Raw genomic sequence first — 23966 nt, 5'->3', positions numbered from 1 at the left:
TATAAATAGCGGAGGAGGGCAGCCGGCTGCCAGCAGAGTACGTCAGGCTCCATACAGGAAGTGTCAGCGCTCAGGATGGGTTCCCGGTCGTCTACGCTGCTGCGGGACGAGGAGATAGAAGAGATCAAGAAGGAGACCGGCTGTAAGTTACTGTGTGGGTGCGGCGTCGGCTGGCACGGGTGACCCGCCGCCTGGCAGTGGCATCCCCGTATAGGCCGCATAGAATGCTCCAGGTGTCCTATGTCTGCTCCCTGCTGATTTCTAATGTCTCATAAATCCCTTAATTGGTGTCTTCTCTGTAACCATTAGGGAAGCAGAAGTTCTGCTGAGCTTTGTAGTTCTACATCGCTTTATTATCTGCACTCAGGTCAGATTGCCCCTGGGTAGCAATTCAATGGGCAGCGATGGGCATCAGGTGCCCGCCACACTTCTACGTGAAGACACCAGCTATAAAAACCCGCCCTATGCAAGTTTGCGATTGAATTGCGAATGGATCGTTATCGCTTGCAACTCCCGTCACTCACCATCGAATGATTTTCCTAGTTCGTGCAAGTGTGCGTAACTCTGACCCCTCCCCTCACGATATTGTCTCCGCTATTTGGGCTCGCACGTGCGCTATGATATCTATGCATGCGCAGTCATTCGATAATCGCTAGGATTGCACAGCAGCGATCAGTTCTGAATATTATCAGGGCTGGATTTGTGCCTATGCCCGTGAGACACCGGCCTCAGGGCGGCAGGCAAGCTGACATTCAGTTAAATAGCAGCATGGCACAGCAGGAGGGCAGCGGCGAGTGACGAGCGCCGCCGCCGCAGACATTAATTATCATGTGTAAGCGGCAGCGCCGCTCGTCACCCGCCACTGCCCACCCACTCTGCCATGCACATTACATCACCGCTTAGTGACTGGGTCCGACGGTCCCCCTGCGCTTCCAGAAATGGCTCAGGCGCGCGCGCGCCACACACACACACACACACACACACACACACACACACACACACACACACACACACACACACACACACACACACACACACACACACACAGATCCTCCCTGTACTCAGTCAGTCACAGTGTGTGAGCCGGAGAGAGACTGACGGAGACACTGTGCTAATCACTGTACTAATAAGTGCCTCCCTCCCTCCGGGTCCTCTGTACAGTGAGCAGTCCAGAGTGTTTAAAAAAATATTAAGGTGGGCTACAGTTAAATTTTAATGAAATATATAAATAACAATGTATATACATATGATTACATTAGACTGGGTGGGGGCACAAAAATGTTGTGCCTAGGGGCGGCCTGACCCCTAAATTCGACCCTGAATATTATACACTGGGCTGTCACCTTTTGCTTGTCTGTCTGTTTTCATGTTCCTGTGCACAATAAGTGCCAGCTGGTTAATCCAGTTTTATATTAGTTTGCTCAATAATCTGAGCGTGTGTGGTTGGTTTTAAAATATACAAATTGGTGTGGTTGGTTGTAGAACAGTATTGGGGCCTACACACTGGGAGATGTTATGAGCAATGCTAGAACGCTCAGCTCAGTGATGTGTCGGCGCTGTTTGCTGAGCGATCCATCAGGGCCACTGTTCTCCGGTGAGAACAGTGGCCCTGCCCGGCGATGGGCGAAAGTGACACGCGGGGCCACACGTTGCTATAGCCCCTACACACGGAGCAATGTGAGATCGCTTAGAAAATGCCCTGAAATCGTCCCGTGTAGAGGGCCCATATGTCAAATTAAAAAGTCCAGCCGTGAACTACAGTATTGGGACCTTTTATCATGAAGGTGTCACATACTCTCCGCAGAGCCATACAATATATACAGTTGTGTTCTAAAGGAAGCGGGACAATTGGCTATTGTCTAATTACAGCCTAATTGGTTAAACAATGTGTCTTTGCACCATCAGATCAAAATGTAATTTATTCAAAGCCGTTGTTCAGTCTTTTGCTAGAATCTGATTAGAACAGATCAGGTTGCAATGCGTGTGCATCCATTATGTTGAACATGCAGAATTGCAACATATTTGATCTGTTCACAGCCGGCGTTACCTGCGTTGTATCCTGTCACAGCGCGGAGCAGTGACCCTGTGTTGCTCCATTCCAGCACTCTGGTTATATTTACTTACCGCTCATTACTGTTTATGGCTCACTCGTTTATCTGTAATTTCGCTCGCTCATGAAATCTGGTCTGTCAGATGTTTTGTAAGCACATATTCGTAGCCGTTCCTTTATATAATATGTGCACTTGTGAAAGCAGGTTATCTGTTCTGCGCTTATTATAAATCCACGGAACTAAAGGTTGTTCTATCCATTGTTTATGCAAAAAAATTTTTTGTAATGTAAATGCCATCTTGGCTTATTTCACATTACTTAAAGGCTCATCATACACACGGCGATTTTGAGCTGAAAGTTTTGACATTTGAGCTGCTTTCAGCTTAAGCCACCCAGTGTGTACAGGCCAGCAAATATTGCCGCCACCGTGGGGTGGAGGGCTTTCCATAGTGTCCTGCTATGGAAAGTCCTTCTCCCTTGGGAAAATCGCTTAAACCCCTTTCACACCAGAAAGTGCATGGACTTACCTGGGAATACAGTCCAGGGATCAAGCAGGGACATTCCCGGGTTGGCCCCTTTCACCCCAGCCTAGTCCCTGCATTTGCTGGTGTGAAGGCGGAGAGACAGCGCTGGGAGGGGGCCTATGTGCCGCAGTGGGGATCCAGGCAGCGGCGGCTGGGTGCTTGTAGCGCTATTTGCCGGGTGGCGGGCCGGGAAGCGCTGCTGAATTAGAAAATATTTTGAAAAGACTGGCCGGGCACGGATTGGCTGAGAGCGTCCAGCCAGTCTTTTAAATATGTTTTCAAATTCAGCAGCGCTTCCCGCCCCGCAAATAGTTACAAGCTCCCGGATCCCCGTTGCCCGGGTCAGTAGCTTTCACATCAGGCAGTAACCCGGGCTGGTCGCAGGAGTAACCCTGCTAGCTAGCAGGGTTGAAATCCCGGGAATTTTCTCCAGCAGTTGGGCCAGGGGTCCTTTCACAACAGCGCTAGTCGCGGGTTGATCCTGGGGCCAACCTGGAAGTTTTGGCTCGTGTGAAAGGGGTATTAGATGGGCGAAATCAGCCCAGTGATTTTCCCTATCATTACTCTGCATACTCACAAAATCGCTTCGTGTATGACCACAAGTTTGCTAATTACTGTCCATCTATGGGTAGATTTTATTTATCCTTATGAATGTAGACAGTATTGTGCTGAAGCTTGAGAATTATCCTTGGTTCAGTAGCTGGCGATTTTATTCAGGAAGTTCTTCTTGGCTTAAATATTACCCAGTACAAATAGAATTCACATTATGTACTGTGCAAACCACAAAGGCAGACAGTGGTGTGTGACGGAGATCTTATAAACATAAATAGCATTTAGGTGATTATGGCAGGACTCGTTGTGCTTTGCCAGACACTCAATATTTGTGGGATCTGTCATCATCGTGGAAAGCTGTTATCCTAGCAGCTCGTTCGTCAATATGGTGACAATTGCGCAATGACCTCTAATATCCTTCTAGATCACGGTATTACACAGATGTGTTTATGGAATCTGAGTTTTGCGAAGTGTCACATCACCTTAAACGTTACACTTCAACTTATGAACTTATGTAACTTTCCATGTTTCATGCAACAGCGCTTAAGTCACAGAACTGAGCGGTCTCCCAGTGATCGTTTAACGGGTATACCGTTGTTGGGTGACATACATGCGTTGACTTGTATAATGTCGACACTTGAAATAGGTAGATATGGATTGAAGGTTGACACAATCATTAAATCAACAATGGCTAGGTCGACAGTACAAATGTTGACATGGGTTTTTCACTTTTTTGGAGCCAACATATGCCGACAGGCGGTAGGTAATTCATGCCCTACCATGCACTGTGGAGGGAGAATATAAGTGTTCCGAGCGTAACGAGATGCAGTGCCCGGAGTGTGGTGAGTGCACCGGTGCACCAATACTGTGTCCGTGTTGACTATGTCGACACAAGGGGGAAAAAAAAGTGAAAACCCCACGTCGACCTTTTGGACTGTTGAGCTAGACATTGACAACCTAAAGTTTGTGTTGACCTTAGGCATGTTGAGGTGTCGACCGAAGCCATGCCAATGTATGTCGTCCTAATAATCGTCAACCCAATGACCCATGCCCGTTTAATGATGGATTTAATTTTGTGCCAGTGGGATTAGTGGTACGTGCCTTTTATATACTAATCTAATGAAGAGGCCTGTAATGTAACAGCCCAGTGTATTGTCAGATGGATTATATATTGGCTGCATCTGAATCTACAATGTCTGTGTCCGTGGTTCTGAAACTCATCACTTTATCGCCATTTTTATCATGGCCAAAGTGTATTATAGGGAATATCAGCAATAATTAAATTAAGTAAATTATGTGGACTTAATCATCCTTAAGACTCCCCTGCAAGATCCACACAGCCTACTTGTCATGTGGGGCCTGTCGACGGGGAGAAGTGCGAAGGGTGCGAGTTAGGCTGAATTCGGGTTGACTTGTATGCTGTTTGCAACTCGTTTAAATCTTAAACAGATTTATCTTTTATACAGGAACAACCTGAGACTTATGGGCCCCATACATCAGCAATAAATTGCGACAATCCTCAGATCTGGAGATGATTGTCACAATTAATACTTAATGTGGCGGCTCCCTCTTTTGGCGATCCCGATCAAAAAATGATCTGGCCAATTGATTGCTGAATCAGATTTTAAACATGTTTAATAATCTGGTATTATCTGCGGTTGTTTTTTTTATATATTTATTTATATATTTTGGGCAAAAATCTGAAATGACAACCGATTGAGGTGATGTATGGGCACTTTCCAGATATGAAGATATAATTGTTAGATGGGAAAAATCTGCCTATCACTGAAATAAATCTGTAATGTGTGAGCAAGTCCAGATAGATTGTAGAAACCATTTGTCTGGCCAAAAAATCCCTGGATCTGGTAAACCATTCATTGTGATTGCTGATGTATGGGGCCCATAAGGCCCTTATTCTGGTCCATTCGCACAGACCAGGAAATTTGTAAGTGTATCGATGGTGGGCGTATGCGCAGGGTCATTTCTGCGCATGTCGGATGTGTGTGTCCATGGCGAACAGATTGGTTGCCGGGCACACACCCAAGTGTGGGGGTGGGGGGTTGGGCTGGATTTTCTCATGCTAATGGCCCGATAATGCGGCCAGCTGATATCACCAGAGGTCACCTGCCCACCCACTTCCCTCAGAATGCACTGAGAGCAACCTTAAGGTGGCCATACATCAGAAAGATATTGTACCCAATCATACAATCTCAATTGATTGTAAGATGGATTGTAGGCAGATTATGTACACAATCATGCAGCAAATGGATTGTGTGTCCAAAAACCACCAAGGACTGCCGGGGATTTCAAGGGAAATTGTACACAATCATGAGCGCAATCGATCTTAAGATCGATCTTTCTGATGTATGGCCAGCTTTAGATTTTTAGTCAGCGACTATCGAATGATGCGGGTGTCCCCCTGCAGGCTACGACGGGATGTTTGTTAAACATCCATTCGCAGCCAGTGCGTGCGAACACTCTGCGAATGGGTGGCGGCCAGACCACCATAAGCTAGGCAAGATTTGTTAGACCAGAATATCCCCCTTAATTTAAAGTTCGTCAGCCTTGTTTTTCTTCACTCGGCATCACCGCATTTATGTGCAATTAGACCAGGAAAACTATGGAGGTAATTATACGGCTAGCTCTAGTACAGAGATGTGATGTTATGGTCATTATTTCTACAAATTCACTTGACTATTAATAATTTAGGATAGAACTTAAACTGTTGTGACTGCAGGCAGGTAGGTCGGTATTCCCACCAAGCACAACTGTTGCTGCTTTATTGAGAAGCCAGAACCTATTTGTACAATTATATTTGCTTTCATAGCGTCAGTGTTATTTGTGTGACCTCATGAAGTTCTAAACACCCCCCCCCCCCCCCCAAATTGACTTCTGTTTTAAAAGTATTTTTAAAGGCGTCAATTTGTTCTAATTAGATTTTCTAATGTTTCTTTCCTCTTTTCTGTTTAGTCTCTCACAGCCAAATAACCCGTTTGTACAGTCGATTCACCAGTCTCGATAAGGGCGAGAACGGAACTTTAAGGTACGTGCATTTTAATGGGGAAATTAGCAAAGCTGAAACGCACAGAATTGATTGAAAGCATTAGTATAGGTGACCCTTATAGTGAATCTGCATTGTATCTGGAACCATTTTATCCTGTGTCCATGAGGATCAGTCAAAATGAATGCTTTCAGACCGCAAAACTGGTTTTGACCAGGTATTTTAAAATGTTTCTAATGCCCCTTTCAGACCGCACTTAAAAACCGGTATTTTGCAGATTTTTAACCGTTTTAAAACGGTAATCTGTGCAGTCTGACAGGTGCAGAACCACTTTACCGTTTTACAAAAGCCGTTTTTGTAAAACGGTTAAAAGGAAGGGTCCTACCCGTTTCAGACCCGGTATTTTGGCATCAAAATCGGGTCTGAAACGGTATTTAGGACCCAGCCAATGAGCTGCGTCCTAAATTAAGCGCAGTGAATATTTAATGAGCGCTCATTAAATACTCATAGCATCGGAGACCCCCGCTGCCCACCCAGACTCCTCCCTCGCTCTCCGTTCTGTCCCCGGTGGAGGAGGAGGATGCGGCGGCAGTAGCAGCACACTCAGCGCTCCGGACAAGCATCCTCCTGGCCTGAGCAGGCGGGCAGCGACCTCGCTGGCTGTGGTGTCCGATGCCCACTGCTTGTACTTCAGCAGTAGCTTCCGATCCAGACTGCGGGAGCTGGGCACGGGGGTGGCCGGGCTCTGGGGGGATGAGGATGCAGGGGGGGCCGCTGAAAACTGAACTGGCTTTGACCCTGTATTTGGAAAGTTTACAAAAACGGGTCTGCCAGTGTAAAAAAAACGGCACTTAAACGGTAATATACCGTTTAAGAGATGCGGTGTGAAAGGGGTTTTACCTGGCAGACCCGTTTTTGGAAATGTTTTCAAATACAGGGTCAAAGCCAGGGTCAAAGCAGTTTCGAGTATAATATTAATCCTTACTGTAGCAAGTTAAGACTGTGAATATTTTTAACAAATTACTTCTGCCTGTTTTTGATTCTTTGACCATGGAGAGACCTTTTCCCCACTGTATGTGGTTGGGCATCCTACTTCAGTCCAGGGCCCAGACAAAAAGGGGGGCCCAGGACTGGAGTATAATTTGTCATAAGCAAAGTTCACATTTTCCTTGAAGCAATGTAGAGGTTGAGTAGCGCATCCAGTGCTGCTGACACAGCTCTCAGCAGGCATTCCAGGTGTTCGAGAAAGGGAAGGGGGGCCCTGCCTATTTTGCCAGTCCTGGCCCCACAATTTCTGATGGTAGCCGTGATCCTTGCAGCTAGGATGTTTGAGGTCACTCAGTCTAGGTTTTTTCCACTTTAAAGGCTAGTAAACCTATATAACGCTGTATAAAAATGTCAAACAAAATGTTTTATGTGCGTTTAGGTATTTGCAACATAATCGAAGCACCTGGTTTATTATAGTGACATTGAGAATATTATAAAGGCTGTTTTATTATAATAGTTGTCCCTATTTTGCAGCCTTTCTTAGGTAGTGGAGGAATACGTTCTCCACCTTAGGTGTTCGCTTGTAAAGATAAAACTAACTTTCATATATATGATTTTATGTGCAGTCTGGTATTTGCAATGATCACTGTTTTTTAAATGACACTCGTGTTTTGCAATACTTATTCCCAAATTAGAAAGCTGTGTACAAGGTGCGATTTTGGCTATAGAGTTTGACTATATGGTCAAATTCAGTGTTCAGCCGCATGTGATCCCGATGCACGGTTCCGCGTGGTAGGTATCATGTGGCTAAGTAGACCTTGCAGGCAAGTCCATCCTGTAGAGTGTATTTGGCCTAGGACCAAGTAGCAAGATAGTGTAAATCTTAAGTGCAATCAGCCAAAATGAGCCTTAATAGCACCGTAATGATGTGGACACACGGTACGAATCTGGTTCTTAGCCAAAATTGCATAGTCAAAATCGGCCAACTGCACTTTATAGATGATGCACACTGTGAGATATGCGCTACTTTGTATTTGATTTTGCTTATAGAAGCAAAATCGACTAGAAAATCGTTTTTTTTTTTTGTCTACATCTGATGCAGATTCGATCCCAATGCGCGTCTGGTGGAAACCAAACAAAAAAATAGTCCTGGCAGCCAAGACAATATAGTGGAAATCTAATGTGTTCACTGCGGCATTCGGTTCGATGTCCATCTGACGCCAGTGTTGATCTAATAGCACATCGAATGGAAAATCGAATGAGAAAATAGTGGAAATCGAAAAAGAGTAGAAAAAACTTCAGAGCAGGCCGGAGAGTCCATATCTAATACAAATCCAATCGAACCTTGTGTACGCACCTTAAGATTTAAGGTGCGTACACAGTGAGATTTCACTTTTAATTTGACCCCGTATTCAATCTGGATGTGTGTTGGTTACATTGTTCACATTAGATTTTGACTACGTAGTACAGATCAGTCCTATATAAGGGGTGTACACGTGCTTCGATTTCAAAAGGTTTTGATTTGTTTTTGCTTTATAGAAGCAAAATCAAATCTAAATCAAATGGTTTTCAAGACTCTTTTGATCCGCATTCAATTCGATACACGCTCCATTCTCTTTATATCGAAATGAAAAATGAACTGTGCCGGCAAGGAAATGACCAAATTGATCCCGTGAATCGAATGTGTACACTGTGCCTTGAATGCTAATCAAAATCGATATCGATATTGAATGCAGAAGTGCAGATTGAATGGAATGCAAAGGCCAAATGGAAAGGGGGTGGTGGTGCATCTCCGGTCTGCAGCCACATCTGTCTGTCATAGGTAACAAACACGTTGCGTTCCAATCGCGTTTTAGGTTTGCGCTTAGATGCAAGTTGCGTACAGTTCTGCATGAAGCCCTTGTATCTGCAAAAGGTAAATCACACTTTTATTTTTGATCTAAAAATGGCAACTGAAATGTTAATTCTATCCAAACTCAAGTGAGTCTTTTAAAAATGAATAAAAAAAAAAAAAAAAAAATTAAAAAAGGCAACTTAACCAATGGATGTATTTCCCAGCAGAAGAAAGTGTTAAAGGTTGTAGCAGAATTCTACAGCATAACCTGCTTAAACTGGTAAGAACCGGATGTTGTGTTCCCAATTGCCTCCCAAGTAATTAAGTCATGGGGGCAACCAATTAATTTCCTTGCTCAAAAACTAATTGCAAACCATTCTGCGATTTTAGTGTTTAATGAAGTGTACTCGTTTATTTACGGCATGTTATTGTCTTCTGCTTAAAGAACTCAAGTAACTTTTTAACTCCATAAGCTCTTTATAAGGAACATAAAGGCTAACTGGCTTTTCTAGCATTCTCCGTTCTCTATAATACATATAGTTGTTATCTGGACGGGGTTTGGTAACGCTTTAACTGTGTTCACGTTTTCCACACCATCTAGTTCATTGGTCTTCAACCTGTGGCCCTCCAGATGTTGTGAAACTACATGTTCCAACATGCATTGCCACATTTGTTCCTATAAGTGCATGCCAAAAAACCTCAGGGCATGCTGGGACATGTAGTTCCACAACATCTGGAGGCCCACAGGTTGAAGACCTGTGATCTAGTTGGTACATTCATGACTTAATCCCATTTTCAAGCATGTGCATTAATTCCTAACCAACACATTCTACAGATCCACAGTTAGCCTGGAAAACGTGACCTGTTGTTAGATCTCACGGACCAGTTTGGCCACCCCTAGTATAGAGTATTTCTCAGTGTGTGATGGAGATGGGCGTTTTCGTTCTATGTTCACAAACAACGTCAAACGGTACAGACTTCAATTAATGCATGCTTACTTTGGCCTGATTGGATGTGAACCGCTTAGCCGACATTTTTTTTTTTTTTCCCCAGGAGCCTGTCAGAAATTGTCATGGTCTAAAATGTTTTTTATTTATTTTTTTATTTTATTAAATAAAGTTGTGACTGTCTGGCATGGCTAACAGAAACATGGTGAAATATTAATGTGCGTAGTGTGATCAGATCTCTGCGGAGGAAGGGAACGTCAGCAGCTGTAATTTATTGCCTACTCCTCATGGTGTACGGTGAAAACCTGATGGCGGCAGGTTTGGGTTTGGTGCACTGTTGCTGGTTGACATGCTTGGCTGGATTGCTGCTCATATTTAACATCTGTCCGACCATTATCAAATGCAGTGCAGCAAATCCCAAATTGATTCTGTGACACGACTATGGGGATTATTTTGGTTTGTTTGCAAAAGCAAATTCCTTCTTTAATGGACAAAACCATGCTGCACTGCAAGTGGGGCTGATGTAACGGGTGCCGGACGCGGTCCCGACAGTCATTTACCCGACGTCGGGATCCCGACTGTCAAAACACATTAAAAGACGGGTGTGCGACGGATATCCAATGGAAAATCAAATAGAAAATAGAGTTCGAAAATGAGTAGAAAAAACTTCAGAGCAGGTTGAATCGTCCATATCTAATAGAAATCAAATTGAAAATGTAATCAAACCGTATGTACGCACCGTTACACTGCTATTTAGATTCCAGTTTAAACACACTCCACCCAAATCTAACTCTCTGCACATGTTACATCAGCACCACCTGCAGTGCACATGGTTTTGTCCATTCAAGAAGGAATTAGCATTTTGCAAACCAACCAGAATAACCCCCTTTATCCCTGTACAGGTCTTGTTAATTTTCTAATCTAAACCCTCGTATATTGGTGCTATGACCGAATGTTCCTCTGTGGGATATATATTAGTTTCGGGAATATCAACCGACTCCTACTCAAGTTTACTTTTGTGCTGATAAAATCCTCAATGTGTTTGTGTTCTAAATGAAACTCGTACACATGAGCTGATCGTCCTAATGTAATGTGTGTATTGGCACGCTACCATTTGTACTTTAGGGAATAGTATTGCTACCTTACATTATACTCACGCACATCCCAATGGGACCGTTCAAAGAAAGATAGCCGCGAATAATGGATTGCTCGAAAGAACCCGTATCGTGCACTATAGATGTACCCAGATTAAGTTTATAACAAAGTACACCCTTTAGTGGCGGGTTCTACCTATGGGTTATAGCCATCAGTATAATCCTCCAATGCGGGAGTGGGACAGTTTTAGCCGGTGTTCACTCTGACTGACAGTTATTTCCTATTGTAAGTTTTACCTGCCAGTCACCTGCATAATAGGCAGTCCTATTGTGAATCATTTCGTATCTCCGGCACTGCCAGACCAGGCTGCAATTAGCAGAGAACTGGCTTCCTGTAGGAAACAACTTCCTGCCTGATGGGCAGCTCTATCTGTCTACTGTGGGCTGCAGCCGATGCAGTCTATATAAAGCTGGGGGTTTGCACATGCGCGGTCCTGGTCCTAGTCAGTTATATTGTGCCGGTGGCAGGGGCTCTCCTCCACCCCAGGCATTACCTCCCCTACAAAGTTAGGAGCGGCCACTGCCAGTTATTTTATTGTTTATTCATCTACAAGTGCAATGCTTTCACGTGCTGCCTGCCTATCCCTCCGAGCTGTACTCCTTATCTGGCTTATCTCACTGGCCTTTTTATTAAGCTGTTTATTCACAGTAAATATAATGGTATCAAAGTGAACTTTGCACCGCTTAATGTGGGAAGATGAAACGGTCACTTATTGCAGTCTTGCGACACCGTACTGAGAATCATGCCAGCGATAAGTGTACAAAGCAGATGTTGTTAGACGGTGAATTGTTAGTCATGTCCTAAATATAATTATCAACGTCTAAAAATACAGGGCAAGACATTTAACCGCCATTATTTTTACTTTTACCGTTTTGAAGAAAAGGAACAGTATAGTAAATATTCTGTCAGCTGCTTTTAAAACAGAATGAGAAGGTTAAATCCATTTAGAACTATTCCACATTCCACAAATTCCACCATGATCATTGTCTTCTAAATCAGGGCTGGGGAACCTTCTTCTTCTTTTTTTTTTTTTGGTACACAGGACATTTTAAATGGATGAAATTCTCCCGGGGCTATTACCTTGAGTCCCATGCTCCGGTCGGTGCAGAATTCTCCTGTCTCATGCACCGGTCGCCGCAGATTAACTGCTGCTGCTGGATGCCTGTTGTGCTCCCGCCGTGTCACCACCTCATGCGAGACTTACATGTCTCCCGTGCAGACCGCCGGGTGGGAGGGCGGGCCACAAAAAGTGCCTACAGGGACCGTTTATGGATTGTCCATCCTATTGGAAAACTCCTGCGAGGACCTTTACTTACATGCAGAGAGGTTTATCCAGCAGATTCAGTGTATTGAGATGAGGTTAGGCAATGGTTGTGACACTTCATGTATCATGTTTAAGGGTTTAATGCTGACACTGTTAAAATGCTCCAAATTACATTACTACAGTGACAGCGTTTTTGACCTATTACACCAAGCCTATTACAACATGTACATACATTTACTAAAGTAAATAGCCATTTTTTAATCTGGTTTTCTCAGGTTGGGAAAATATTTATTATAATAGATTAAAATTATTTCCAATTGGAAACGGTGATACAACAAAAATGAGTATTTATAGTCCAGAAGGTAGGAGGGTCCTGCTCACCAATATGTAGTACGGAGACAGGAAGACATGGCACAATCCTGTACTGTGCTGGACTATTGGGGCCTACACATGTAGCGATATGCAGGCATTTTCTGAGCGATGTTACTCACTTTTACTACATCACTCAGAAAATGCCCCTACATCGCTCTGTGTATAGGGGCCATAGCAATAGTGATGCGCGTCGCTATCACCACAGCAATTACTATCGAGGATGCTGGATAAATCACGTTGATCATCGGTCAGGGCCAGTTTACTCCCTGGAGAACACTGGCAGATCGCTCAGTACACAGCGCTGACACATCACTGACATATTGCTGTGTGCTGAGCGCTCTTGCTGTGTGTTCTGAATGATCTAGCATCGCTCAGCAGGGTCGCTACATGTGTAAGGCCCATACACACTGGGCGATTTTGAGCTGCTCACTAACCGTTTCAGCCCAAAAGCCGCCCAGTGTGTACTGCCCGTGGTGAGCGCTGATGCGCGCTTCCGCATCATCGCCAGCTGCCACCGCTTCATCGCTGTCTATACATGCTGGGCAAAAACACCCAATGTTTCTCACCCACCATTGGTCTGGACTTCCCTGGCTGTGCGTCATGTTAAAAAGCTTCCACTGTCAGGGTGGTATTGTAGGTGGGAAGGAGCAGCAGCTTCATAGGAGAGGTTTCCAAGGGGCCCCCTTCTAGAAAGTGTTATCAGGGGTTGCCTTCCTCTAGATTAGGATATAGGCGCAGTTTGCTTATTTGTATGCTGAACTCAATAACTTAAACATTTCCGAATGTATTTTGTCCTTTTCTCAGTATTTATTGAATTAATTAGCTTGCAGTTTGTATATCAGAAATGGTGTGTGTGTATATATCTATATCAGCATATCATTCATATAGAACAGAGATGGGGAACCTTTGGCCCTCCAGTTGTTGTTGAACTACACATCCCAGCATGCCTTGCAACCGCTTTAACATGGCCAAATTGCAAAACTGTTGCAGGGCATGCTGGGAGGTGTAGTTCAACAGCTGGAGGGCAAAAGGTCCCTGATATAGAAGAATCCTAATGCTTGCTAATAAGTGCTCCAGTCTGTAGTGACAGCAGGGAAGGCTGCTAAAGGAGGGGACAGAGCGGTTCTCAAGCGTTACCCCATATTTTCTAGAAAATCGTTGAACATCTGATCTGTTTCAGCGTTGTATGCGTAGGCGATATATTTTCGGAGTTGAGGGATTACCGGTAAACTGCGCATACATCAGTTACACTTCTCATACACCTACATATCTTAGTGATGTCACTTGCTGCATGGATTTAGTTGCACAGTGAAGGACACTTGGTGACCGAAGTGGTAGAGGTAACGGTAGAGTGGCGACCCAATCAAAGGGATGTTGAAACTGTTTTTGATCCGGTCTTTGCCTGTGACTGTGATCTGGCGTGCAGAAAACACGGCACCAGCGTCTCCGTACAGGACCATACGGGTTACCTAGATGTTTACAGTGTCTGCTAGCGGCGATGCATCTCTTAGTGCAGCCGCTAGGATTAGTGATGCCACCTGTGGGTGTGTTCATTCAAAACCCGACGGTAGCTGTCACACATGCTTATTCCTGCGCAGTAGCTGCTTACAGATTTGCAGCTGAAATTGCTGTTGCATCAATATGTGAATCAGGCCCAATGTGTCTTATTACTAGAAACTGCTACTGAAAAGACGTTCTAGAAAGCAAAAACTAGGAGAACAAGACTAGAGAAATGGCAACAATATGTCCCTTTGAATTTAAAGCTAGTGTAGATCCAAGGACAGAGGCCTGAAACATACGGTCTGTTATTAGGACAGCGCATACTGTGATTTAGCAATTCCGTGGCCATACCGATTGGAGGATTCAGACATGTAATCACTAGAGGGAAATAAGGAACCAAGCTTCTGTCCTGTAGTTGTGCGATAATTGCTGGGATGCGGATTTACCTGGAAAACATTAACTGTTCCAATACGATACAGCGATGCCTAACACTGGATACTGCTAGGTTCTGCTTCCTCTGTAGTACTGTGTTCTGTATATATTCATAAGATCTACACTGGATACTGCTAGGTTCTGCTTCCTCTGTAGTACTGTGTTCTGTATATATTCATCTGATCTACACTGGATACTGCTAGGTTCTGCTTCCTCTGTAGTACTGTGTTCTGTATATATTCATCTGATCTAGTCCATGTCTATACTGTATTTACTTGGCAATAACTAATTTATAAGAGCATTTTTAATTGGTCATCTCTGCTGATTTTCTTGGACTCGTATGCTGTGTACACACTAGTGTTCATTCTAGCACCCGCTGTCTTTGAAAACACATGCAGTTCATCTTCCCTGCCTGGGGTGTCGCTGTCTGCTGTGGTGGTTCTAGCACAGGTCTGGTTTGCATATCGGTGCTGATATACATACCACACTGTGCTAGAAGCACTACAGCAGACAACGACACCCCAGGCAGGGAACAGGAACTGCATGTGTTTTCAAAGATAGCGGGTGCTAGAATGAACACTACACATTGTAGGATTTTGTGTTCGATTTTGACTATATAGTCAAAATCAAATGGACATCGAACAGTTTTCAGCCTCATTCGATGACTAGTCAATCTCGATGCACTCTCCTGTTTAGTGTAACTCAAACAGTGAATTAGACAGTGCAGGGAAGACTATGGCCGATAGCAATAGAATCGCAAGTGAAATTAATACAGGACATGTATCCATTACTACTGTACAATGTGACTAAGTTAGAATCATTGTTCAGCTGTCGGTGAGTACTCAGGGGTAGATTTATTAAGCTCGGTGAAGTGATAAAGTGGTTTTTATCACCGGCCAATCTGCTCCTACCTGTCATTTTTCAAACCAAGCTTGTAACTTCACAGGTAGGAGCTGATTGGCCGGTGATAAAAAACAGACACTTTAAACTTCACCGAGCTTCATAAATCTGCCCCTGTGCGTATGGACAGTGGATGATGAGAATTGGATATAAATAGACTGGTCTTTTTGTACTACTTTTTGTTTTTTAAGTAATGTTTTCTTTCCCCTTGAACAGCCGAGAAGATTTTCAGCGAATACCTGAGCTAGCCATTAACCCATTGGGAGACCGAATTATAAATGCATTTTTCATTGAAGGGTGAGTATTGTGGCGTTTTTTTGCTTCGTTCCTTATATGATTGGTTAGTAACTGGTCACATGATTTGTAAAGTTCACAAACGTCAGGTTACACACAAGATTAAGTTGATTCTTCAAGGGCAAACTTCAGAATATTTATTGAACAAATTAGGTTATCGTTATTTAACATAATGTGTCAGAAGGAGAAGACACGATGGTAGCGTGAGAAAGGAATGAGAGGTAGATGTATGAAGCGGTGATAAGGGAGGAGAAGTGGCCCAGGGCAACCAATCAGCTGCTCCGTATAATCTTATATCCTGCTTATTATAGATGTTCCGTGCTGATTGGTTGCCATGGGCCCCATCTCCTCTGGCTCACATCTCCCTTATCACTGCTTCATACATCTACCCCTGAGAGGTGAGCTCTAACAACTAATGCTCCCAGTTCTTCTGAGGTCCAAACTGGCAACTTGCACACTGGGGCCTTTGTTCCTCTATTGATGTATTTTTCTATCCCTTGGAACTAAAACATTGTGGCAACAAAACGTTGATCAACATTGTGTTGAAAATATTCCTATTACATTGTTGCCTATTTTTAAAGTTGTTTTGCTTTATGGCTAATCATTGTATCTGTTTTCTCAGAGAGGACCAAGTAAATTTCCGCGGCTTTATGAGGACACTGGCCCATTTCAGGCCTATTGAGGATAATGAGAAGACCAAAGATGCCAGCAACTCGGAGCCCCTGAACAGTAGAAGCAATAAACTCTTGTGTAAGATGAACGGTGCCTCTAATCGTCCCGAAACCACTGATCTAGCGCATGAGATAATGATTAAGCGTTCTGGATACCGACACAGGTCAGAAGACCGGAGTTGGAACTCTGAGACAGCTCACCATGTCGCCTCTAGGATCCATTCTGTTGGTATCCTGAGCGGAAGTGTGCTGAGGCTGGTTAGGCTGTGGGAGGCGAGTGTGTGGTTTAGGCAGTATAGGGGAGGAAAGTAACATAGAAACATAGAATTTGACGGCAGATAAGAACCACTTGGCCCATCTAGTCTGCCCCTTTTTTAAACATGTTACCTCAAACCATATTTGATCCTTATTTTTTTGTAAGGATATCAATATGCCTATCCCAAGCATGTCCCCCCTTTCCCTTCTCTGCTCTAAAGTATAAATATTAAGATCTTTTAGTCTTTCCTGGTAAGTTTTGTGATGTAGGCCATGCACCATTTTAGTTGCCCTTCTTTGTACAGTCTCTAATGTATTTATATCCTTCTGGAGATATGGCCTCCAGAACTGAACACAATACTCTAGATGAGGTCGTACCAATGACCTATACAGTGGCATTATTACTACTTTCTACTGCTGATACCTCTGCCTATGCAACCAAGCATCTGACTTGCCTTCTTCATTGCTTTGTTACATTGCCTACCTGCCTTTAAGTCCCCTGAAATAGTGACACCTAGATCCCTCTCTTCCTCAGTAGTTTCCATTATAGTGCCATTTATACTATATTTAGTCTTTGGATTTTTGCAACCCAAGTGCATGATTTTGCATTTTTTGGCATTAAACTGTAGTTGCCATGCTCTTGACCATTCCTCTAATCTACCTAGATCATCAATCATTTGTTTTACCCCTCCTGGTGTGTCTACCCTGTTGCATACCTTTGTGTCATCTGCAAAAAGGCACATTTTACCCTCAATTCCATTTGCAATATCACCAATAAAGATATTAAAAAGCACCGGTGCAAGTACAGATCCCTGGGGTACCCCACTTGTAACCTTTCCCTCCTTTGACTGTACTCCGTTTACTACAACTCTCTGTTTTCTGTCCTGCAACCACGCTCTTATCCATTCAACTATCTTAGAATCCAATCCCAAGCTTTCAAGTTTATTTAACAGTCTGCGATGTGGGACAGTGTCAAAAGCTTTACTAAAGTCTAAATAAGCTACATCTACAGCCCCACCTTGATCTATTACATTAGTCACCCAGTCAAAAAAGTCAATAAGATTTGTTTGACATGATCTTCCCCCAGTAAACCCATGCTGTTTTGGATCCTGTAAATTGCTGGTTTTGAGATATTCTACAACTCTTTCTTTTAAGAGTGTTTCCATCAATTTCCCTACTACTGATGTAAGGCTCACTGGTCGATAGTTGCTTACCTCTTCTTTGCTTCCAAGTATATCCGGGGGTGGGGGGGGGGGGGGGGGGAGGGGTTTATAGTGTGGAAAAGCGTGGGGGGGGGTAGGGTAGGCTGCGGATAGGGAGTGTTACGGCGGGAGGGGAAGAGATACTTACCACTCAAGTTTTTGGAGGGGGCGCTTCAGGGACACTGGCAGGGTAAGAGGGGAATGAGCTCCGTCAGAACGGGGCGTGCACACCCCCTTCCGACGGCAGATGGCGGAGGCTGGTGATTCAAAAGCCAGCCCCAGCCTGAATGACCCCGGCTCTATCTGTATGTCACTTGAGCACTTCTGTATATTTTTCAAGCGCTCATCGATCTTTCGGAAGTATTGCCGGTCAGCCAGATAGCTTTAAAAGTATATAAAAATACTGTAACCCACATCCTTATCTGTGAGTAGTTCAATGATTTTGGTTTTATTTTATTTGCAGTTGCTTTTCGGCTGTATGACCTGGACAAAGATGACAAAATCTCCCGGGATGAGCTCCTACAGGTAACACCTCCAGTATAAACCCCTTCCGCAGCCTTCACTGGGATGTGTACGTACAGTATGTATGTAATTAGGTGTGTGCATACATACAGCAATCTCACTAGATCGCTTAGAAAATGCCCCTAAATCGCTCCGTTTGTAGGGGGCAATAGCGATGCGCGTCTAACGCCTGGTGATCGATCATTCCTCAGACTGCCGCTCACCATCTCCGCGTGTGTAGGCCTCCTCTAAAGCGTGTGTCTGTTCATTAAACTAGATCTAAGTGTTTGTTTGTTGGGAAAGTAAACGCTGCCCAGCCGAACGCCCCCCCCCCCCATCCACGACTACTTGGATTTGCATGTGAGGGGATGTGCACACCCTCCACATTCCCTCACATGTGTCCGGTTGATCAGTCTAGGCTGATGTCATGTGACGTCAGCCTCCCGCACCAAGCAGACATCAACAAGCCGCCTGTGTGCAGGGGAACGCCCAGCGTGTTTATGGGCCCTACCGTAAAATGCTGGGCGTTCCTCTGCCCACCCCCACACAGGAGCACATGGGAGATATCGGGCTATGGTGGGACCTGGAAGGAGGCGTCCCATCTCCCCACCTAATCTAAACTGCCAGTGCTAGTATTGGGTGATCACAATGACATTTTATGGAGAGTTGGACCCAACGGACTGATGCGTTATATAATCACAGCCCAAAGATGTTGGATTGGACATTGCGTAGTATTGATGCACTTTGCTCTTCACTGGCAGGTCCTGCGGATGATGGTGGGAGTGAACATCTCCGATGAGCAGTTGGGAAGCATTGCTGACCGCACTATCCAGGAGGCCGACCAGGATGGAGACTGTGCGATATCCTTCACGGAGTTTGTTAATGTATGTATCTGCCACTCGTTCATAGTGATGACCGTTGTAGACTTTCTGCGTTATGATGTTATATAATTGCTTAGCTACAGTAGTGGGAAAAGGGCCATTTCATTTCACTTAAAACTCTGGGCGGACCCCAGCAAATCGCCCCATGCTTGTCCATTATTTTGCGAACGCCACTGTAAGTGTAAAACTCGTCATAGGCGTTTGCTCCGGGGATGTGCGCAACTGGTCCTCCTCCACTCCCATTCCATCATTTATACCCTTTAATATTTATTAAAAGGGCCAATATTATGCTGGGAAAGTTTATGCTGCAGTACTCCAAGCTGCTCCAGTCAGACCCCTCCCCCTTCAAGCTCATCCAATCAGAAAACCGCCCCCCAGCTCCTCCAGTCAGACGCCTCCCCCTTCCTCCAAGCTCCTCCAAACAGAAATCCCCGGTTCTGCAAGTAAAATTGGAAGCTTGTGGGCAACAAGCTGAGCAATGATTTTCTGCTTAAGTTAATTCTCCTTTTTTGACCTTTTTTTTAATATAAATTTAGTCAGATCCGTGGAGAAGGCTGGCCATGACGGATCGCTCAGCGCACACATCGCTGACATATCGCAGTGCAGCGCTGTGTGTGAGCGATCTTGGCAATGTATACTGCTCAGTCCGACCCTATGTGTAGGCCCCATAAGGAGTTTACTATATGGGAGCTGCTGCATGTGGGGTGTACCCAGAGGTTTTTAATTTGCGTCATATTTCTCATTATTGCAATTATTGACCCCTCCCCCGGTGTCCGGGTTGATCATTCCATTCATTTACCGTGAAGGAGGGCTGCGCTTAGAGGATGAGCCCCTGGCCGTTGGTGGATGCCATGCTGGGCAGGTGCCGGGTGCACCAGATGGGGACCCCTGCCCTGGTGCTGCAGAGTGCCGGCGGCCACTGTGCAGCTCCTCCCTGCTGGGCTGCACGCTGGGGTTGATGTCCTGCTGGCCCAGGGGACTCCTAGACCAGGGAGTTCCCCGGTAATGGTTACATACAGCTGTGCTCTCTGCTCCGCTGGTTTCTCGGTAATGGTTACATCCAGCTGTTGCCTTCCTCTCTGCGCCGCCGGTTTCCCGGTAATGGTTACATCCAGCAGTTGCCTGTCCTCTCTGCGCCGCCGGTTTTCCTGTAATGGTTACATACAGCTGTGCTCTCTCGCCGCCGGTTTCCCGGTAATGGTTACATACAGGTGTTAACTGTCCTCTGTGCCGCCGGTTTCCCGGTAATGGTTACATCCAGCTGTTGCCTGTCCTCTCTGTGCCGCCGGTTTCCCAGTAATGGTTACATCCAGCTGTTGCCTGTCCTCTCTGTGCCGCCGGTTTCCCGGTAATGGTTACATACAGCTGTTATCGGTCCTCAGGTCAAGATGGGTTTTTCATTGTCTTATGTCTGTCAGCAGATTTTGGTATGGACACTGTATAAGCGTACGCGTTCCTTTGCCTGGTTTGCTGCGCTCGCTATGCTTCGGGCACGGTGCCATGCTGCTCTTGGCACACCGTTATATCCTCCCCTATGCCCACTGGGATTGGGAAGTATGAACAAGTGGGTTAAAAAAAAAAATCACGAAAAACTCATGTCATGTCGATGAACGTCGACCAATTTCTGTCTACCTTTTGCCTGTCAACCAATGGCTGTTGACCGTTTGATATTCGACCTAATGGCCTCATCCCATTGGCTTGCTAGATTGCCCAGTCTGTACATTGGAGATAGCATGTTCATTTTGTTTTTTCTTTTTCCCACTGAACTACAGTAGTACTGCCAGTAGTGATTCTTATACATTCCTATGTATCAATGGTCTTTTTCCAAACAATCCTTGTATTTCATCTACGTCTTTGTTCCCCTCTTCCCACAGGTTCTGGAAAAGGTTGACGTTGAGCAAAAGATGAGCATTCGGTTCCTGCATTAACCCCCGTGATGTCCCGGTGTCTCCAGCAGTAGAACATAGAACTGTGTCCGCTACAAGGCTAATGGGGGGGGTACCTCCTGATAACACAGCGAGGCTCACGGTAATCGGGAACAAAGTACTGCCGCTATACTACGGACCTTTGATCCAGCCCAATGATTTGTACCTGTATCTCTGCTGGTGGTACTTACCGGTCCTCTCCTCACACTAGTAAATGCTTTGTGGTCCTGGTATCCACTGCAACGGCGTACGGCTATAAACCAATCTGCAGCCAGGCCTGTGAATCCGGTTTGCTTGGCACTACAAAACGTCTGAACCATATTTAATTTTGTTGTAAATAATAAATGCATCATTTATGATTTAAACATACATGTAATCTTCATGCTTCGGGATATCAAAGAGTTGCACCCACTGAGAGGATTATGGGGGACATTTATAAGTTTGGAGAGAGATAAAGTTCTAACCAATCAAATACTAGCTGCCATGTTACAAGTTGTGTTTGAACAAAGACAGGAGCTGATTGGATGGTATTTTCTCTCTCGCCAAAGCTTTGATGTCCTAGCATTGTCATAAGGAATGACGGGTTGGCCAGTGAAGACTGCTGCTTTTTTAGGCCTGTTACCCGTCAAATCAGGCTTTTATTAGCGGTTTCTCTTTAGTGGGAATTGTTTTGGACCCATTTGGTTCTAAAAACCCCCATACCGCTGGCAGTCAGGACTGTTTGTGGCGATGTTCTCTTTGGTACCTGCTCAATTTATTTGTGGTCAGCAAAAGTGTCCACTCTGCCTGTGGTCTTTCCCCACACTGACCATGTGACCATGACTCCTCCCTCCCTCGTTGCATTGTTCTACAGAGCTACTCCGCTCCTGTGGGATCTAGGACATGGTATGACTGAACTACATAGCTCCTCCCTCATTGCATTGTTCTGCAAAGTAACTCCGCCTCCTGTGGGATCTAGGACATGGTATGACTGCACTACATAGCTCCTCCCTCATTGCATTGTTCTGCAAAGTAACTCCGCCTCCTGTGGTTTCTAGGACATGGTGACCATGTCTTTGTTTGGTGTTGGACTTAACCCTTTCAGGTCCAACGTCTAGTCGGCCTCAACAGCCCTAGCGCTAGTAGCTGATCCAGTGGTGAGACACTGAAATAAGAACATTAACATAGTTAAACATTCAGTGTAGACCATTTTTAAATAATAATAAAAAAAAAACAATTAAAAATAAGTTAAACCAGACTGTTTTGAATTGCAACAGAAAGTTTGGACTGCAAAGGGATAACGTTGTGACTTTATGTGTGGTGGGTTTTGTTTTTTTTGTGTTTTTTTTTAAGGTGTGGACTATCTGTATTCGCTCTCATCCCTATACTTGCAAAACTAAGTGCGTTTATTAAATTTCTTTGTTTAAATGTAATTTTATTTCAATTTGAATCTCAACTTTCATGTTCTGTATGATATCTGTAGAATACCTAGTCCCCTCCCTAGCTTTCAGGACCCGATACATGGTGGGAATTATTAAGGAAGGGGGAGGAAAGAAAAGCTAAAATGAAAAGTGCTGTTTTTTTATTCCAAAGTCACAATTATTAAATTTTCATTGAATTTATTTTATTTTATTTTTTTATCTTTTGTGGGTAAGTTGCTTATAGCAACCAATTGGCTTCTGTCATTTTTATAGCACTACCCGGAAAATGACAGAAGTGGATTGGATGGTGCGGGCAACTTCTGCGCGGTCTTTGCGGATACATCTTAAGCTGGCAATAATTCCGAAAGACCACGATCCGAGTCACGATTTCCGTTGAACGCCACGGCAGCTTCTCAGACACACGATAGATCATGTGTGTAATTTCACATGAGATCTGCAACTCTCAGCATAGTCGTCCTTGAGATCATGTGTGCTGTACATAAGATCATCCGATCCATCTCTTGCGGGACCGCGCATTGGATCATAATCCACACTCAATGCATCAATTGTGCATTCGGGCCTGAAATCGTTCTGATGTATGGACACTGTTACGCCATAATCTGTTTTCCGGGTGCTGGGAAGAAATTTGTGCTGCGGATGTTTGGGTCGTTGCGTTTCTCTGTACTCGTTTTCAGATTTGTAGCGGAACAGCCTGGAAATGATGACTTTGGATACCCAGGGCGCACTCAGCGCATGTGCATAACCTGTGCTGCAGAACACGCGGTGTCTCCTAAGCTGTAGCCTGCCATTTGGGGGAGGGAAGGGGTGGGCCTGCTGCTGTGCTGCGTTCCTGAAAACAAGGGCTTGAGTTCTGGGGGAGCTGAGGCCAGTGTCTGCGCTGTAGAGACTAAGCCCAGTACTCACTAAGCCATGCTGAGCGAAGGGGTGAAGCACGATTGTGCGGAACTAGCGATGCACCCTGTGATGCTGTGGGCTGAGCGATCGTGCTAAACACACAGGAAAGGCACCACTGTATTTCCATGATGGCAATGCCAGGTCCCGCTGGAGGGCATACAGAGATCCGAGCTCCATAACTAATCAGAGCGCTTAGAAATGGGGCTGGAATCACACCCGTGTGTATGTCCCTTTAATCATACTGGGACGCGGCACTGGAATCTGCAATGATGGCAGTTGGCGGCTTTTGCCTTGTAGACACCAAATGCAGCATTCAAATCGTTTTGATGCAACAGAATGCCCCGATTGTTTCATTGTTATGTGCTTATAACGGAGGTTCTCTAACACGTTGTATAGCTTAAATA

General features: G+C 44.8%; 1 protein-coding gene across 1 annotated transcript; it reads left to right on the top strand.

The window, feature by feature from the left end:
• Positions 1 to 21616, top strand: CHP1 (calcineurin like EF-hand protein 1). The gene is made up of 7 exons (XM_083167259.1): positions 1 to 142; positions 6097 to 6169; positions 15735 to 15815; positions 16435 to 16562; positions 18404 to 18465; positions 19203 to 19325; positions 21197 to 21616. Exons 1-7 carry the CDS (start codon positions 76 to 78, stop codon positions 21248 to 21250), a joined length of 588 nt encoding a protein of 195 aa, XP_083023385.1. The 5' UTR covers positions 1 to 75; the 3' UTR covers positions 21251 to 21616.
• The last annotated feature ends 2350 nt before the right edge of the window (positions 21617 to 23966 follow it).

This window comes from Crinia signifera, chromosome 12, assembly GCF_055691185.1.
Source record: "Crinia signifera chromosome 12, ASM5569118v1, whole genome shotgun sequence".
NCBI classification, from domain to species: Eukaryota; Metazoa; Chordata; class Amphibia; order Anura; family Myobatrachidae; genus Crinia; species Crinia signifera.
The sequence above is the reverse complement of the archived record's forward strand: the minus strand, read 5'-3'. Positions and strand labels throughout refer to the sequence as shown.

Bases quoted from the DNA above. Each gene is read 5' to 3' on its own strand.
- CHP1 (XM_083167259.1), top strand. From the start codon at position 76: ATGGGTTCCCGGTCGTCTACGCTGCTGCGGGACGAGGAGATAGAAGAG. The intron at 143-6,096 runs GTAAGTTACTGT...TTTTCTGTTTAG, and splicing joins GATCAAGAAGGAGACCGGCT to TCTCTCACAGCCAAATAACC. The intron at 15,816-16,434 runs GTGAGTATTGTG...CTGTTTTCTCAG, and splicing joins AATGCATTTTTCATTGAAGG to AGAGGACCAAGTAAATTTCC.